The sequence below is a fragment of the Chiloscyllium plagiosum genome, chromosome 12 (genome assembly GCF_004010195.1).
Source record: "Chiloscyllium plagiosum isolate BGI_BamShark_2017 chromosome 12, ASM401019v2, whole genome shotgun sequence".
NCBI lineage: Eukaryota > Metazoa > Chordata > Chondrichthyes > Orectolobiformes > Hemiscylliidae > Chiloscyllium > Chiloscyllium plagiosum.
This window is the reverse complement of record NC_057721.1, coordinates 55,260,520-55,279,115: the sequence shown is the minus strand read 5'-3', so window position 1 is coordinate 55,279,115 and position 18,596 is coordinate 55,260,520. Positions and strand designations below refer to the sequence as shown.

Sequence of the window (18,596 nt, the reverse complement as noted above, 5' to 3'; positions counted from 1 at the left end):
ATCTTAGCCTGCTTGGCACACCCTCCTCATTCCTGAAGAAGGGCTTATGCCCGAAACATCGATTCTCCTGCTCCTTTGATGCTGCCTGACCTGCTGCGCTTTTCCAGCAACACATTTTTCAGCTCTGATCTCCAGCATCTGCAGTCCTCACTTTCTCCATGTACAATATAAGCAATATTCCACAAATTGTTTTCACTGTAAAGCACTAGAGGAATTTCAGTGTGCTTAAATGATTTCCAATTCCACGACAATGATATTAGTTAGCTGCTAGGTCTTAATCCCTATAGTGCAGATACATGCCATTTGGCCCATTAAATCTGCACCAACCCTCCAAAGAGCATCCTGCCCGGTCACAACTCCTCACCTTATCCTGTTACTCCGTATTTACCACAGCTCATTCACCTAGCCTGCTGATCCCTTAACACTGCAATACGATGTAGTATGGCCAATCCACCTAATCTGCGCATGTTTGGACTGTGGGAGGAAGCCGGAGCATCCAGCAAAAATGCAAGTCGAACCCGACGAATGTGCAAACTCCACACAGACTGTCACCTAAGGCTGGAATTGAATGCAGGTCCCTGGTGCTATGAGAGCAACAGTGCTAATCAATGAACCACCATATTACAAAGGACTTGACCGCCACCTTGGTAACTGGTATTTTGTGGTAGATAAGCTTCAGTAGCCCTTCAGTCATGCTGAGAAGTAATGAGACTTTTTGAAGAGACTTTTTGAGTGGAAGTGAGGAACATCACAAATATACTAAATGACATTATATAATCTACCTTGTTCTGTTTCAGTCTCAAAGCAGAGTGGCTTTATAGTCAAGGGAAAGGCCGATCGTTTCGACCTGGTCAGCATGTGCAGTTGGTTCAATATTTGGCATCAGTTTGTCCTCTCACGTCAACTCCAGCACTACAATCTGCAGAGGATGCTAAACTTGAAAAAATCCTAAGTAAACAGAGGTAAAAAGTTGCACCCACCATCTAAAAGTGGCCAAATGGTTTGTGAAAAAAATACAAACTATGGATAACAAGTCCATTTTAAAATTTTCTCTTTTTACTGGAAGGAGTATATTTGCATACTGAATTTACAAATGTTTTATACACTGATATTAATAGTGGTTATACGCACCTATATATGCAGAAATAATGCGCGTCTGCATATACATGCACACAAATACGGATATATCCAAATGTATACATTTAAACACGAGCCTGTACCAGTATCTTCCATTTAAAGCACTTTCTAATAGTGTGTTTCATCATCACACAAACCACAAAAATATTGGAGCTCCATTTTCATTCAGCATGGGTATTGAGCATGTGCCAAGAACTATTTTGTAATTACACTTGCTCAAGCCGGTTTTCTTAAACATACAGCTTTTTCGTTCTACCTCTCTTGACCACCTGCCCCTCATTGTGAGTAAGGCCTTGGGAGATGATTGTGAGCAGGAAGGGGAGAGTAGGGGATTTGGAAGGGTAAAGCAATGAGAAAAATGTATAAATCGGTACAGTGGTAGGTTTGCAAGTGGTTCTGGAGAGGGACAAGGTGGGACGGTGTGAATCCATAAGGAGATGGAGGAGAGTGAATGGGTCAAACGAGGAAATAAGCAGAAGGGTGTGAGGAGTTCGGTATAGGGTGTCACAAAGCTGGTCCCTTTTTCTAAAAGCTGTTCCTTTTTCAAGGATACTGTGACCTTGATTTTTTTTTCAAAGGGGTGATAAAACTCTCCTGGCTCCTAGGTGACTAGTTAGATACAGAGATGAAAAGGATTTTGAGAAGCCTTTTATTTGTATGTAAACAGATGGGACTTCAGGCCATAGGGGTAATGTTTTAGAAGTGACCTGTATAATGAAAGGGGAGTGGTCAATTCTCTTGCTGAGCAGTTCAGTCCAGGACTAGTTAGTAGTTCAGCTATGTGGAAACAGGCTCTCTCTCTCTCTCTCTCTCTCTCTCTCTCTCTCTCTCTCTCTCTCTCCTTCTGCCCTCCTAACTTAAACCTGAAAGCATTTGTTCCATTTCTACTGTTGTTTTTAAACGGGTTTGTTTATTGGGACTGTTGTGTATATTCAGAATAGCATAATTAAGTCTAGTTTGGACAGATTGAGTTCTGTAGGGGTTCTTTGTTCTGTTCTTTGTGTTTCATTGTGTAATTTTGTGAATAAATTTTTGTCTGTTTTAAAACATAGTAGTCAACCTTGCTAACTTGCTCCAGGTAATTTTCACTTTACACTTGCCAAAACAAATTGCAAAGTTATGGTCTAGGCTGCCTGCTTAAGAATGTTCTGATGGACTGGCCCAGTCCATAACAATACTAGCAGCAAAGGACAAGTGAGCCAGGAGAACATAGCAGCAGGTGGGAGATGAAATATTAATATGAGCAATTTGAAAGAGGATTTTGGACCTGTTAGGCTTAAGGCTACCCATAAGCTTATTAATGTAAAAATTACAAGTTGAGAAAGTGAACCCACCTTTATTGCATGGTTCCTTATGTTTACTTTCAACACACCATATTTAGGAACGCATTGGGAGTGCTGAATCTAAGATATTTATGCACATTTCCATGTAAGTAATATAAAAAAGTACCCTTAGCTCTTGATAGATGTGTGTGCACAGAATTCCACTGCAGAATATGACTATTTAATCTATGCTAATCTTTCAGAACAATAACGTCAGATATTTTTGTGAGATATTAAGGTGATTGCCTCGATACAGTTTATCTGTTTGTCTAATGTCATGTCAAAAATGGACAAAATCAAATTCATTCTATTAATCTTTTACTACTCAAACTTACAACTCTAGTTCCTGATTTTATTCACCTGACCAGCAGTACACTCAGACTGAATCTGAGTGGACATAACCTCAATCTTTTTTTGATCCTAAATTGTTTTCTATTTGTCTCCAAAACAATCTGTTTCCATTGCTGCAGTTTTCCCTACATTCTTATTCTTAATACCTTGAAATGCTTATCTAGTATTGTTTTGGTCACTTGTAGGTTTGGCCAATCCAATGTTCCCACTGACCCCCCCCCCCCTCCATTTCCACCCTTCATTACTTACAGCTCATTTAAATGTCACTGCCTATATTTCATTTTTCACAAAGTCTCACTCCTCGTTATTTCTGTCATGTTAATTTCTGTTAGTTTCCCATTACAAAATATGCTGGCCAAAGTCTGTATTAAGAATAAAGGTGAAGTGAATGCAGTAGTGCTCTCGCTATTAGGGACTAAATCAGACAGCAATCTCTTGAGTTTTCACACACATGGTTAAATGTGCAGGGAATCTGTAAGTTGCTATCAGATTTGATCTTGCTACTCTGAGATTTGTTCCACAATACCTCACCAATCTACATAGCATTAGAATTCGTATACAGGTGTAAAGTAAAGCTGCTTGCCCATTAACAAAAATGTTAGAGAGCTTGTGCAGTTCTTTTATCCATCACATAATTTATTTGACATTGAAATAGAGTCCTAGAGCTGTACAGCATAGAGACAAATCCTTCGGTCCAACTCATCCATTCCGACCAGATGTCCTAAGTTAATCTAGTCCCAATTGTCAGAATTCAACCAATATCCCTCTTAAACCCTTCCTGTTCATACACCCATCCAGATGCCTTTTAAATGTTCTAATTGGTCCCCCCAACCTCCACTACTTTCTCTGACAGCTCATTCCATATACACGCCACCCTCTCTGTGTAAAAGTTGTCCCTTGGATCCCTTATAAATCTTTCCCCTCTCACCCTAAACCTATGCCTTCTAGTTTTGTATTGTCTTACCCTAGGGAAAAGACCTTGTCTATTCACCCTATCCATGCTCCTCATGATTTTATAAACTTCTATAAGGTCACCCCTCAGCCTCCAATGCTCCTGGGAAAACAGCCCCAGTCTATTCAGCCTCTCTCTCTCTCTCTCTCTCTCTCTCTCTCTCTCTCTCTCTCTAGCTCAAACCCTCCAACCCTGGTAATATCCTTGAAAATCTTTTCTGAGCCCTTTCAAAACATTCTTCCTACAGCAGAGAGACCAGACTTGCACACAGTATTCCAAAAAATCCTTATCATTAAGTGTATAAGTCCTGCCCTGATCTGCCTTTCCAAAATGCTATACCTCACATTTATCTAAATTAAACTCCCATCTGCCACTTTTTGGCCTATCTGATTAAGGTCCAGTTGTAATCTGTGGTAAGCGCCTTCACCGTCCATTACACCACCAATTTTGGTGTCATCTGCGAACTTATTAACCATACCTCCTATGTTCAGAAATGTTGATTTTTAAGGTGTTGTGCCTCATTCATCAGAGTTTAATTGTTGTTAGAAATTTTTACTCATTCTTTTTACTTTATATTTCTATCAACCCCATCTGTATATCTCTATTTAGCTTTCATACTATGAATTAAGTATGCAAGTTCGTATTTCCTGATTTAGCTTCCACTTGAAATTATTCCTTGTCTTGTTCATCTGCTACAAATCCTGTCTAGAGGGCAACATTCTGCTTGAGATCATTTATGCTTCATGGTTGTTAATCTCTGCTGTTCCTTTGCTGATGATTGCATGAAATGGCCATTCAGTTGTTTATGGATCCTTCATACTTCTGAATTCTACTCTGGACATGTGGTAATCTGCTGTTTGCCAAAATCCCATCTATTTCAAGTTGGTTAATGTAACTTTCTTGGACTTTAGCCTCACATTCTGGAATGTTCTGTTAAAAGTCTTGCAAACCTTCTGTCCCTTTTAAACTCCATCCTTAAAACCTGTCTCTGTCTTCTGTGATGTCTACTATCTCCTATCCTATTGGTAGTTAACCTCAGTTTCCATCATGTCAAGTGCTTTGGGGAACACTTTTTATTTTCAGGAAGCAATGTTAATTGAATTTATTGATTACCTTAACAATTATTACCTGTGGTATTGCAGTTTGTAGAAATAAAATAAAGGGAAATTTTGTTGACCTCAAACCTACATATTGAGGTAATGTTGGAGAGTATAGTCTTCCAGAGGATAATGCTCTACATCATACGCATATTAAAATCAAATAGTTGGAATTTTATGAATTTGAGAGTAAGTAATAGCAATTAAGCAGTAGCTTAGTTTCAACTACTCTAAAATTTGTTGCACTGAAAATTTCCTTCCATAATTAAATGTCAGGTGCAGAGAATTCCTAAAAACTAAGGCATCTGGAAAATGATTTGAATACTAAGATCCAATTATATAACGTGATATCAAGTGTTTCCAGTCCTTCACATCTCCATCTATGGCAATTACAGTGATCATAAAATCAATGCAGTGAATGGAATAAATTCACTTTGTTTTACATTGCACCATTTGCGGGACATGTGAAAGTTGTTTGGCTCATTGAGTCCATGTCTGCTCTCCATGGAGCAGTCCATTCGGTTCAACTCCCTGTTCAATCCCACTAATGCTACAAGATTTTTTCTCATGAGCCAATCCGATTTCCTATTAAAATCATCAAATATCTTTGCTTCCACCTTGTCAGCAGTGAGTTGTGGGCGGCACGGTGGCACAGTGGTTAGCACTGCTGCCTCACAGCGCCAGAGACCCGGGTTCAATTCCCGCCTCAGGCGACTGACTGTGTGGAGTTTGCATGTTCTCCCCGTGTCTGCGTGGGTTTCCTCCGGGTGCTCCGGTTTCCTCCCACAGTCCAAAAATGTGCAGGTCAGGTGAATTGGCCAGGTGTAGGGGTATGGGTGGGTTGCGCTTCAGCGGGTCGGTGTGGACTTGTTGGGCTGAAGGGCCTGTTTCTACACTGTAAGTAATCTTAAAAAAAAAATAATCACTCCGTGCATTATGAAAATATTCTTTCAATCACTCTGTTGCCCAAGACCAGTATGAAAAAATTAACAGGCCTCAGCTGGTGTTCTGTGTGTTGTTCTGGTTGCCACAGTATGGGAGGGATATATTTACACTAGAGAGGCTGCAGAAGAGATTCACTAGGATGTTATCTGTGCAATGGCAATTCAGTTATATACAGAGACTAGATAGGCTGGAGTTATTTTCCTTAGAGCAGAGAAGACTGAAGGGGAAAATCTGAATGAGGTGTACAAAGTTCTGAGGGGCATACACCTTGGAATTAGGAGCAACTTTGACCTTTAAAAGGGTCAATAACCATGGGGCACAGTGTGTAGATCAGGAGCTGGAGATGTCGAGAGATTTAGAGGAAAGAATTTTTCATCAAGGGGTTGTGGGTATCTGAAACTCCTTGCCTGAAAGAGTGGTAGAAGCAGGAATCCTCAGGACATTTAAGAACGTTTTAGATGAGAACTTGAAATGTACTAGCATATAAACCAAGCGTCAAGTGCTAGAAAATGGGATTGGGATTACTGGATATTTCATGACTCGCGCAGATACGATGGAATGGACTGTAAAAACTAATTCTATGACCTTAAATTGGTACTCAATATCCTTGTGTTATCAGCTAATAGGATTTTTTTCCTTTGATTTTGTAGACCTCCACCAAATCTTGCTACATCCTCCTTTATTCCATGGAGGAAAAGCCCAGTTTTTTCATCATAACCTTGTAGTTAAAATTCCTCCCTCTGAATTTCTCTGGTAAATCTCTTACGCACCCACTCAAAAAGCCTCACATCCTTTCTAATGTGCACTGATTAGAACTGGATGCAATGTTCTAGCTGGAGCTTAACCAGGCACTTACAGAAGTTCATTTTGACTTGCCTGCTTTTGTAGTCAATGCCTCTTTTTGCAAAGCCCAAGATTCTGGGTAGCTTATTTTGTTTTCTTGGTCTGATGCTAGGCTTCACCAAATGGAGCTTCTGGAGAAGTTCCAGAATAGCAGCCATATTTCACAATCAAGTCCAACCCGAGAATTGTCATTTCAGAGTGAGCGCAACAGCCCAACTCAAAGTTGCGATGGTCATAATGTAAAAGGTAAGAATCCACAAATTTACAGTAGCTGAAAAATAATTGAAGTATGTTTGAATGTGTGGCCCTTCCATTTTATTTGCACTGGGATGCAATGTTTTTGATTTTATGTTTAAATTAGTTTATAACCCCTGTGTCTCTAGCATTTGATGAATTTAATGTGATATAGGAGCTTTGCAGCAATCTGTTGAGTTTCTGTTAATGATTTCTGACAACTCAACTCAAAATGGTTCGATACCTAGTAGAAATAGAACAAACTTAATGAGAAAGATCTTTGATATGGTCACAGACAGTAGGCTTATGCTTCAATTTAGCTCATATGCAGTCAGGAAGCAAATAGCTGAATGGATAATGAATTATCTTAAAAGAGCACAAAGAATTATGATAACCATAGTCATTCAGATTGGAAGAAAGTAGAACATGGTGTTCTACAAGCATCAGCATAATTTAGAGTGCTGAGACCAGCATAATTTACATTAATCCTTAGTACTGAGTAACTTAGTATCAGAATTTACAGATGATACCAAAGTAGGAAGAGGGAATGAAACAAAAATGCTATGTAATACGAGATAAAACACTTGCCACTTACATCCACGTTTTGTAATGAGCCTTAACAAATAAATGTGAGAAGCTGCATTTTGGAAAGACAAATCAGGGCAGGTCTTGTACGTTTAATGGTAAGTTTCTGGGAAATATTGTTGAACAAAGAGACCTTGGAATGCAGGTTCATAGTTCGTTGAAAGTAGAGTCGCAGGCAATAGGATAGTGAAGAACCCGTTTGGTATGCTTTTCTTTATTGGTCTGAGCATTGAGTATAAGAATTGTGAGGTCATATTGTGGCTGTACAGGACATTGGTTAGGCCACTTGTGGAATATTGTCTGCAATTCTGGTCTCGCTGGTATAGGAAGGATGTTGTGAAACTTGAAAGCGTTCAGAAAAGATTTACAAGGATGTTGGCAGGATTGGAGGGTTTGAACTATAGGGAGAGGCTGAATACACTGGGTCTGTTTTCCCTAGACCGTCGGAGGCTGAGGGGGGACGGAGGTTTATAAAATCGTGAGGGGCATGAATAGGGTAAATAGACAAAGTATTTTCCTTGGGGTGGGGGAGTCCAGAACTAGAGGGCAAAGGTTTAAGGTGAGGGGAGAAAGATTTAAAAGAGACCCAAGGGGCAACTTTTTCATGGAGAGGGTATTGTATGTCTGGAATGAGCTGCCAAAGGAAGTGGTGGAGGCTGGTACAATTACAACATTTAAAAGGCATCTGGATAGGTATACGAATAAGATGGGTTTCGTGGGGTATGAGTTGAAAGCTGGCAAGTGGGACTAGAATGAGATTAGAATATCTGGTTGGCACGGACAAATTGGACCAAAGGGTCTATTTCCGTGCTGTACATCTCTATGACTTTAATATATTTTCATAGGGAAAATAGAAACAAAATCTATATATCAGAAAATAATAAACCTGGAGTAGAAGAGCATAGCGAGCTAGCACTCATTAGCAACAGCATTAGAATTGAGCAAAGCATTAAATATATGCAGTTATGAATTGCCATAATCCAATCGAACAATGAAACAGGCTTGTGCGGGTTAGATGATCCATTCCTATTCTTGTGCTTTCCCCATGTCTGAAACAGGGCATGTTCGAATAAATCAGATTAGTAGCATCAATTCTTGAAAGATTGCATATGACAGAGAATTTCAAATTTCTAATCAGGGAGATGTGTTGATTGGAAAGGTTGGGTCAATGCCTTGGGAAGACCGTAATTGGAGCAGTGAGAGATCATTTAAATTGATGATATAGGTCGGAGCAAATCTCTCATATATGGTAATGAGTTAAGAATAAGGACAATGAAGAGGCAAAGCAAAATAGCAAAAACTTATTTCAAAATGACACCTAGACAATCAGTTCCGAAGAGAGCTCCTCGATGTACAGCTCTCTTTGGCTATTTCCTACCATCCTTTGCTCTTTTTCATCTTTTCTTTGAACTATTTTAAGTTCTCCAGGCTCTAATATTGAAAGCATTTTAACCTGAGATTCAAGTTAATTGCCAGTTTAGATGACGTGTATTAATTTTAAATACTAATCCCCTCCCCTTGTCATCTCTTTAAAGATCTGAATCTTTTCCAAAATTTAATTCAAACTCCTAGACTTGTCTGGATATCAATGGCATACTTGTGCACTTGAACTACATTGGACTAAACTATAAGAGTTTATTAATTTGCAACTCTTCTCCCACAACTGTGACTGAGAGATTTCTGCCTTCTCTTATGCATTTCAGCTTCATTATGTGCCTGACCAGAAACTCAGTACCTGAGTTGTAGTAAACTTCTGCTCCTGGAATTTAGAGTGTACCTAAACACTACCACTGTATTTTTTGACCTTCAGCCAATTCTGTACACTTACTGAAACTTCATTCACACCAAAATTATCTCTACCAGTATGTCCTTTGATACTCTACCCTCAAATGCCTCTGGACTTCAGTCATTGTATCCATTAAAAATTTGGATGGTCATGAGTGCATTCCTGCTGATGTTTATAAATATTATTTTACCCTTAGACATCTGACTTTAACTCTGGATATTCACCTAATGTCTCCAATTTGTTTCCCATTTACTATTGGATTCTGCTTTGTAACCACCCATCTATGTACTTTGTATTTTCCCTGAATCTAGTCATGTGCACATTTGCAGCTGCTCTGGATTTGAGCCAATCACTTAAATTTCCCCTTGCCCTGAATTTACATTTTTTTTATTGTTTCTTTGTCTCCTCATTCCCTCTCCTGAGTTCACTTTGTTTATCGGACCTTCGTTAGCCATATTTTCATTAAACTACTTGCCAACAAACGTCTAATCCTGATCCTAGTATTAATGGTTCTTTCTCCCCAGGTTATGTTCTGTCTCTCTTTTCAAATCTGTAACCATTGTTTCTCAATAACTAACCCTTAATCCTCCATCAGCTCTGCAAGTTATCACTCTGTCTCCAGCTTCCCTTTCTTCTCCCTAGCCCTTGAATATGGTGTTGACACCCAAATCGATGCCCATGTATCCCAAGATTCCATATTTGAATCCAATTGGATTTCTGACCATGTTCCTGTCATTATACTGAAAACAGTTGTGAACAAAGCCATAAATGACACCTTATTTGCCCAAAGCAAACTATCCTTTATGTCCTCCTTGGTCTGCCCACAGCATTGACACTGATGATTTCTCTATATTCCTCAAATGCCTTCCACAATCATGTGGCTAGTTGGGCTAGTTGCGCTCACATAGTTCCACTTTTGTTTATAATAGCCAAACTATTACTTGCCATAGTGTCTCTTCCCACTCCCACACTGATAACTCTGCTATTCCCAAAGCATCAGTTGTTGGATTGGAAATTCTGAAGGAACAGGATATTCTGAAAGGAGGCGGTGAGCAGCCAGAGGTTGTGGTCCATCTGCATACCAATGACACAGGCAGAAAGAGAGATGAGGTCTGCACAGGGAGTTAAGTAGGAAGTTGGCAAGCAGGACCCCTAGGATTGTAATTTCAGGATTACTTCCTGTGCTATATGCCAGTGAGGCTTGGAATAGGAAGATAGTACAATTAAATATATGGCTAAAGAGCTAGTGTAGGAGGGATAGCTTTAGGTATGTGGGTCATTGGGATGTCTTCTGGGGCAGGTGGAACCTGTACAAAAATGACAGATTGCACCTAACTGGAGGGGGACTAATATCCTGGCTAAGAGGTTTGTTACTGTCATTTGGGAGAGTTTAAAGTAATGTGACAAGGGAGTGGGAGCCAGTATGTCAGCAAGTAAAGTGACCAAGGAGGAGTTTGAGACTAAGGTCAGTAAGACTAAGAGGAAGAACAGACAGGGAGAGGTTACTGATCACAATGGAACTGACAGTCTGAGGCACGTTTGTTTTAAAGGTTTTGCAAGATGGACTGATTAGTAAAGTTAGATCTCATGGAATTCAGAGTAAGCTTGCTAATTGGATACAAAATTGTCTTTATGTTTGAAGACAGAGGGTGTTGTTTTTTGGACTGGAGGCCTGTGACCAGCAGTGTTCTAAAGAGATTGGTACTAGGTCGACTTTTGTTTGTCATTTATATAAATGATTTGCATAATGATAAAGGAGACATGGGTAGAACATAGAACATTACAGCGCAGTACAGGCCCTTCGGCCCTCGATGTTGCGCCGACCTATCATAACAATCTGAAGCCCATCTAACCTACACTATTCCAAGTACGTCCATATGCTTGTCCAATGATGGGTAGTAAGTTTTGCGGATGACACCAAAATTGGTATTATAGTAGACAGTGAAGAAGATCATCTAACATTACAAAGAGATCTTGATCAATTGGGTCAATGGGCTGAGGAGTGGCAAACTGAATTTAATTTGAATAAAAGCGAGATATTGCATTTTAATAAAGCAGGGCTTATACAATTAATGGTTGGCCTTGGGTGATTTTGGAGAACAGATCTATGGATTGAGGTACCTAATTCTTTGAAATTTGTGTCACTGGTAGACAGGGTGGTTAATAAGGTGTTTAGCATGCTTCCTTTCATTACTCAGATAGTTCAGTGTAAGAGTTCGGACATCATTTTGAGGTTTTACAGGACGTTGATGAGGCCTCTTTCAGAGTACCGTGCGCAGTTCTGGTCATCCTGTTTTAGAAATGATATTATTAAACTGCAGAGGATTCAGAAACGATTTACAAAGATGTTGCTGAGAATGAAGGATTTGAGTTATAAGGAGAGGCTAGATAAGCTAGGACTTTTTTTTCACTGGAGTGTAGGAGGTTGAGGGGGATATTAAAGAAGTTTATAAAATCATGAAGGTTTATAGATCAGGTGAACAGCAAAGTTCTTTTCCCTAAGTTCAAGACTAAGGGGGCATATATTTCAGGTGAGAGGAGGAAGATTTAAAAACGATATGAGCGGCAACTTAAATTATGCAAAGAGGTTCATGTGTGGAATGAACTTCCTGAGGAAGTGGTGGATGTGGACACAGTTATAAAGTTTAAAAGACATTTGGATAAGTACGTGAATTGGAAAGGTTTGGAGGGATATGGGGCAAACACAGCCCGTTGGACTAGTTTAATTTGGAAACTTAGTCGGCATGGACTGGTTGGGCTGAAGGATCTATTTCCATGCTGTATAACTCATATGATTCCTGTGTACCCTACTAGTCCGTACAAGCCATTTTGAAAAAGACCTGTTTATTCCTCCTTTGTTTTCTGTCAGCAACGAGTTCTCAATCCCATAGCCCCAATCTCCTGCTTAGCTCTACCTACTAATCTCTTAAGTGGAACTTTTTCGAAAGCATGTTATCAGCATGGAGCTAAAATAGTAACATGAATTTACTGTTAGATTAAGAGAAAATAGTGTATCTTTGAAGTGATGTAACTATTAAGTAATATGCATAAACCTTTTACTGTTCATCAAGAATGGGTTTAGCTTCTGTCAAAGATATCAAGTGGGCATCTTTTCCCACAAGCTATCAGTATCACCAAGAATGATCGTTGGCCGTGAAACTACCCAAGATATGCTAAATCATATCTAACATTGAGATGGCGACTGTAGTGAAGACTATGGCAGTTATAGCATGCTGGCAGCTGTGACCTCCACTACTTCCTATTAACAGAAACCAAACATGACTGCTTCCCTTGAGCTGGTTAACCGAGTTGATGTCAAGGAATATGAGATTTTACAGCATTGCTGTGCACAAGCACAAAAATAATTCTGCTTTCATGCTACAAAGCTAAAATTCTTTTTTTTTGTTATATTGTAGAACCCGTAATTCAAATTAACACATGGATTGGACCAACTGGCCATGGAGACCAATGTCAGACAGTTGAGCAGTTCTCATCAGGACAGACTGCAGGGACTTGTCATAGTGAGCTCTTCTTGGAGGATATTCAGACTGATGAAGACAAACTTAATTGCAGTCTTCTTTCTTCAGAGTCTACATTTATGCCTGTAACCAATGCAATGTCTCCTCTTTCACCTTCCAGCGATCTAAGGCTTCCGGGACATATCCTGGCTGTAGAGACTGATGTTATGTCATCATTGCATTTGGAAACTGGCGATATGCATAAGGATAGCGATGATCAAAAATATCAGAGGGCTGCAAGAAGAACAGAAAACTATGGAGGATGGATGGAAAAAGCCATCGATAAAAGTAAAGAAGGGAATGACAGCAAATTGTTCCATGTATCCAATACAATCAAATCATGTGTAAATATTAGTTCAAATGTAAACAAATGCCTAGAGTTGGCTGCATTAACAAAAGAGCACAGTTTGCTGGATAACAGATTCCCCAAACAGCCACAAATGGAAGTTGACCAGAAGATGGTGGGAGAAGACTCAAAGCCAGATAAATCTGGTTCATCTGTAACAATTGAGCCAAATCCAGAACTTCTAAATAAAATTAATACAGCAGCCATAAAGATTCAAGCACTCTGGCGAGGATTCTACATCAGGAATTGCAATAAGAAGGGGAAGGAAGTACGTTGTGAAATCCGGCTGCGTAGGATGCAGGAACATGTACAGTACTTGACTGAGGAAGTAATCAGGTGAAATACTTGAGAGGGAGGGGTTCATTTCTCTTTTTGAGAACTCTGATTAAATATATCTTAATTAATCAATCTCAGATTTAAACCTAAGAATTGACTTAGCATGAATTGCTATTTGTAGATGAGAGTTCTATCACTGTAGGTGTAGATCTATTTCCTAACTTCATTGTTGAAAGGTCTGACTCAAAGTTCTAGACAGTGCCTCTGAGGCTTAGTTGCCCTAAGGTAAACTCTGAGGCAAAAGTGAGGACTGCAGATGCTGGAGATCAGGCACCATCTGAGGCGCAGGAAGATCAACGTTACGGGCAAAAGCGCTTCATTCGGAATTCCTGATAAAGGGCTTTTGCCCGAAATGTTGATTCTCCTGCTCCTTGGATGCTGCCTGACCTGCTGTGCTTTTCCAGCACCACATTCTTGAATATACATTCTAAGGCTCTATGTAAAAATAGAGCCCTACCCTGTCTATTGCACTATTAACTTTAGAACTCTGGTCACATCACCCTTTTGCCTTTTAATTTTCAGAGACTTAGTTTGTGTAATCCTCCTTTGTAATTTAACCCTTGGAGTACACATTATCATTTTGGTAAGTCCACATTGTAGTCCTTTTGACAGTAACATACCTTTTCTAAGGTTTAGTCCCCAGAATAGTTCATAGGACATGAGCACTGGACTAACCAGAGCTTTGTGTTGCTGTAGCATGACTTCTTCTCCTGCATTTCTGTCCTCAATAAGTAGTGGTTAATGTTGCATAAACCTTTTGGATCATTTTCTGTGTCTTTTTGTGATATTTAAATGAGATGTACCTGGATCCCAAAGTCATTTTGGTTCTTCGTTGTTCCTCACTTTTCATTCTTTGGGAAATCCTAGAACATACAACAATACAGCACATTCCAGGCATCTACCACCCTTTGTGTTTTTAAAAAACAACTTGCCTCATGCATTTCCTTCATTTTCCTGCCCTCGCCTTAAACCGATGCCACCTAGTATTTGATGATCAATGTTGAGTTGGCAAGTTAGATACAAAATTGACTTAATCATAGATAGCGGGTACTTGTGGAGGGGTGTTTTTCTGATTGGAAGTCTGAGACCAGTGGTGTTCTGTTAGGATCATTACTGGGACCTCTCTTGTTTGTAATACATATAAATGATTTGGATAAAAATATAAGATATCTGATTAGTAAGTTTGCAGACAGCATGAAAATTAATGGTGTTTTGGAAAGTGAGGAAGGTTATCAAAGGATACAGCAGGATTTGTATAGATTAGTTGGAAAGTTGGGTAGTGAAATGATAGATGGAGTGTAATCCAGACAAATATGAGGTGATGCATTTTGGGAGGTCAAATGCAAGAGAAAAATATATAATAAATGGCAGGACCCTTAGGAGCATTGATAATGAGGGGAATCTTTGGGTGCGAGTCCATAGTTCCCTGAAAGTGATAACATAAGTGAATAAAATGGTTAAAAAAGCATATAGCATACTTGCCTTCATCAGTATGAAAGTCGCCAAGTCTTGTGGTCGCTGTATAAAGGTATTAGTTAGGACACATTTGACGTATTGTGTTCAGTCCTAATGGCCACACTACAAAAAAGATGTGGAGGCTTTGGAGAGAGTGCAACGTGAATCACCACTATGTTGTCTGGATTGGACTATATTAGCTTTAAGGAAATTTTTGACAAACTTGGATTATTTTCACTCAAGTGTCAGAGGTTGAGGGACAATCTGATAGAAGTATATCAAATTATGAGAGGCATGGATGCAGTGGATAGTCAGAGTCTAAGTGAATGAACTTGCATTTGCTTACACTGAAATCTATTTGCACAGTCACTTAATTAATACTTGTATACACTTATGCTTGCATTTAATCTGCTTACACTGATTCTGATGATTTTTGAGTCTTCGTAAATTTGGGTATGTCACTTTTTACTCCCATCATGTAGGTCACTAAAACGTTTGATCAATTATTGCAATCCGAAATAGATCCTTGCAGAGCACTGCTAAACACTGCAAAATACATCTTGTCACTTGAAGTAGTTGGTCTTTGTTGCTGTTCTCTGTCCCAACGTGCAATTTTCTAACCAGGTCTGTAACCTGTCTGCAATGTCACGTTTCAAATTTAATTAACAGTTTTTTTATGAAGAGCATTATCAAATATCTCTTAAGTCTGTACGAGTCACGTCAAGGTTTGCAGAAATCTAGCCCAGCATCTAGTAATTTTCCAACAATTGATATTGGATAATTGGTGCATTATGAGTGCACCAATTTCATGAAATGGTGCACTATTTCATCTGTCTTGAAAAGTACAGTAATTTGCAATTTTCCAATGTAACAGATGGATCCCAAATCAAGTTCACTTTGGAAGACTTTCACCAGGTTTGTAGGTAACAAAGAATAAATGGGTACGCAAATGGTGAGAACAATAGAGTCTACAGAGGGTCATAAAGCAGTTAAGTGAGTGGGCAAAAACTTGGTAGATGAAATATAATATTAAGAAATGGTAGGAAGAACAGCAGAGTTGAATATTATTTCAATAGAGAGACTCTGTACAGTGGGCTTTGGATTATTTATGCATGGATTACAAAAAGCTAGCATATGTGTTACATGGGTAATAGGGAAAACAAATCGACAGCTGGTCTCTTTCAAAGGAATAGAGTGTTACAGTAGGGGACTCTTGCTGAAACTGCACCAGGTGCTAATTAGACCACAGCTAGAATAGTTTTGTTCCCCTTGTACAAAAAACAGAAATTGCTAATGAAACACAGCAGCATCTACGGGAAGAAAGCAAAGTTAACATTTTCAAGTCTGGTGATTCTTCTTCAGAACTTTCCCCATATCTAAGGTAAGATATTATTGGCATTAGGGACAGTCCAGAGACATTTTATTACATACATTCTGTGTATAGAGGGATTTTCTTGGACATGTGAAGAATAATAGAAGACCTTATTAAAATATATAAGATTCTGAGGGAGCTACCTATTGGATGCAGAGGGATTGTTTGCCCTTGTGGGAGAGTCTAAGGCCAGAGGATATAATCCGAGTAAGGAGTCACCCATTAATACAGATGAAGAATTTCTTCTCTGAGTGTACTGAATCTGTGGAATTCTTTACCTTGGAGAGGTGTTAAGGCTAGATTGTTAAGAATATTCAAAGCTGAGGTAGGCAGATTTTTAGTTGCTAAGCATCAAAGATCATGGGGATAAGGCAGGAAAGTGGCACTGAGGATTATCAGTTCAATCATGATCTCATTGAATGGAAGAGGAGGCTCAAGAAGCTGAGTGCCCTATTCCTGCTCTTATTTGCACAGTCACTTAATTAATACCTGTATACACTTATGCTTGCATTTAATCTGCTTACACTGATTCTGATGATTTTTAAGTCTTCGTAAATTTGGGTATGTCACTTTTTACTCCCATCATGTAGGTCATTAAAACGTTTGGTCAATTATTGCAATCCGAAATAGATCCTTGCAGAGCACTGCTAAACACTGCAAAATACATCTTGTCACTTGAAGTAGTTGGTCTTTGTTGCTGTTCTCTGTCCCAACGTGCAATTTTCTAACCAGGTCTGTAACCTGTCTACAATGTCACGTTTCAAATTACAGTCTTATGGCCTGTAGTTAGGACATATGCAATATGCTCACCTAATTTCAAATCCTGGAATGAAAACCTCTGGTATTAGGAATTTGATAGTTCTTAATGCATTATTTTCTTGATGTATTATTTTGCTTACATTAATTTTATTAAGTTTGGTGTTTCATATATTATGAATTTCACTGGGTGTGCCATGTTGTGAAGTTTGCATTAATATTTAGTAGAGGAAAAGGAATTGTTCAGTATGTTCAGCATTTCTTATTTCATTGGCAATATCGCTGTTATCGGTTTTGAAGGGGCCCCGAATCTCTTAAAAGTGTCAGAATCTTTAAAGGAAAACATTGCTGAAGGGGAAGTGAGAAAAAGTATTTTTCTAACTTCCCTTCGCTCTCTCCCTCATCAATATGTCCTAAACGACCTGCATACTCTCCGTTATACTCCCTACTTCTCGAATGCGTGCTTTCCAAAAATGTTTCAATTTTGTTTATCTATGCTTGGACCTTTGTAGATGGAGGAAAGAATATGAAGAAGAACGTATGCAGAGGATGGTGCAGGAAGAAGCTATAAAGTTTTTATGGAACCAGGTAATTTTTCTTGATGCTTGTGGCTCAATGAGATTGCTTATCCCAAAAATAAATGAATTTATTCCCAACACATAACTATGTCTTTTAAAATTAAATATTGTTAATGAAGGGCATATTGCATATATTCATATTTCCAATAATCAAAGAGTATCAAAAAAGGAAACATTTAGACTGATACACTATTAATATTTCCTTGAAGAAGCACTTGGATAATGCAGAAGCTTGAGATAGTTACCTTAAAATAGAACTGTCATGCCCAGTAAAAAGCATACGTACCTTAAAACATGGTTTGTGTCGTAGTGGAAGCATCTGGATCTCCCATTATTTATTCAAAAACAGACCGTGATAAACTCTTAAGATAGCTGCCAAGAGGTGTCCGGTGAAATTTGCAACTCAAGACAGTCTATCATGATTCTGCAAAGTACCAAACTATGTTATAGTGATTGGGAGTATTCTCCTTGAACTGATGTGTATATATACAGCATTCCTTGTGGAATTTCACGCTTGCCACTGTTGAAATCTATCCCAAAACACTGGCACCATGTATTCCTAGGTGCTGTCTCCAAAGTTACAATGTAACAAAGGAGAGCTGACCAGGCTAGTTATCCACAGCTTATGAAAGACTATTTTCACTTTCTATTGAATGTCACTTCAGCAACACAGCAACTAAATAGTTGACGTTCTTGAGCCCCTTCACCTGTTGATCAATTTTACGACTGGAAAAAAACACACTTTAAACTCACCGTTTGGTTTTTTTTCAGAGTTTGTCTTTTACTCATTTACTGTTGTGCGTCACCCACTATTAATAGAATATAATTACTGTCTGACAAATTAACTTGGGAAGTTTTCACTGTAAATGTAGATGTAAGACTTTACAATAGCAATACAAAAATTTTAAAATGGGGTCTGAATTGTACCACATGCTCTGAAAACAAAATACTTGAATGTTAACTCCCATGCTCTACACCCTTGA

General features: G+C 38.9%; 1 protein-coding gene across 2 annotated transcripts in view; it reads left to right on the top strand.

Annotated features, from left to right (window-relative positions):
- Positions 1 to 18,596, top strand: part of cep97 (centrosomal protein 97) — a 54,475-nt gene that overhangs the window by 30,699 nt on the left and 5,180 nt on the right. For both annotated transcript variants that reach the window (XM_043701110.1, XM_043701109.1), the window contains exons 7-10: positions 798 to 962; positions 6,760 to 6,893; positions 12,669 to 13,452; positions 17,548 to 17,623. In XM_043701110.1, coding sequence (XP_043557045.1) covers positions 798 to 962; positions 6,760 to 6,893; positions 12,669 to 13,452; positions 17,548 to 17,623 — 1,159 coding nt within the window. The remainder of the gene's footprint in view (positions 1 to 797; positions 963 to 6,759; positions 6,894 to 12,668; positions 13,453 to 17,547; positions 17,624 to 18,596) is intronic.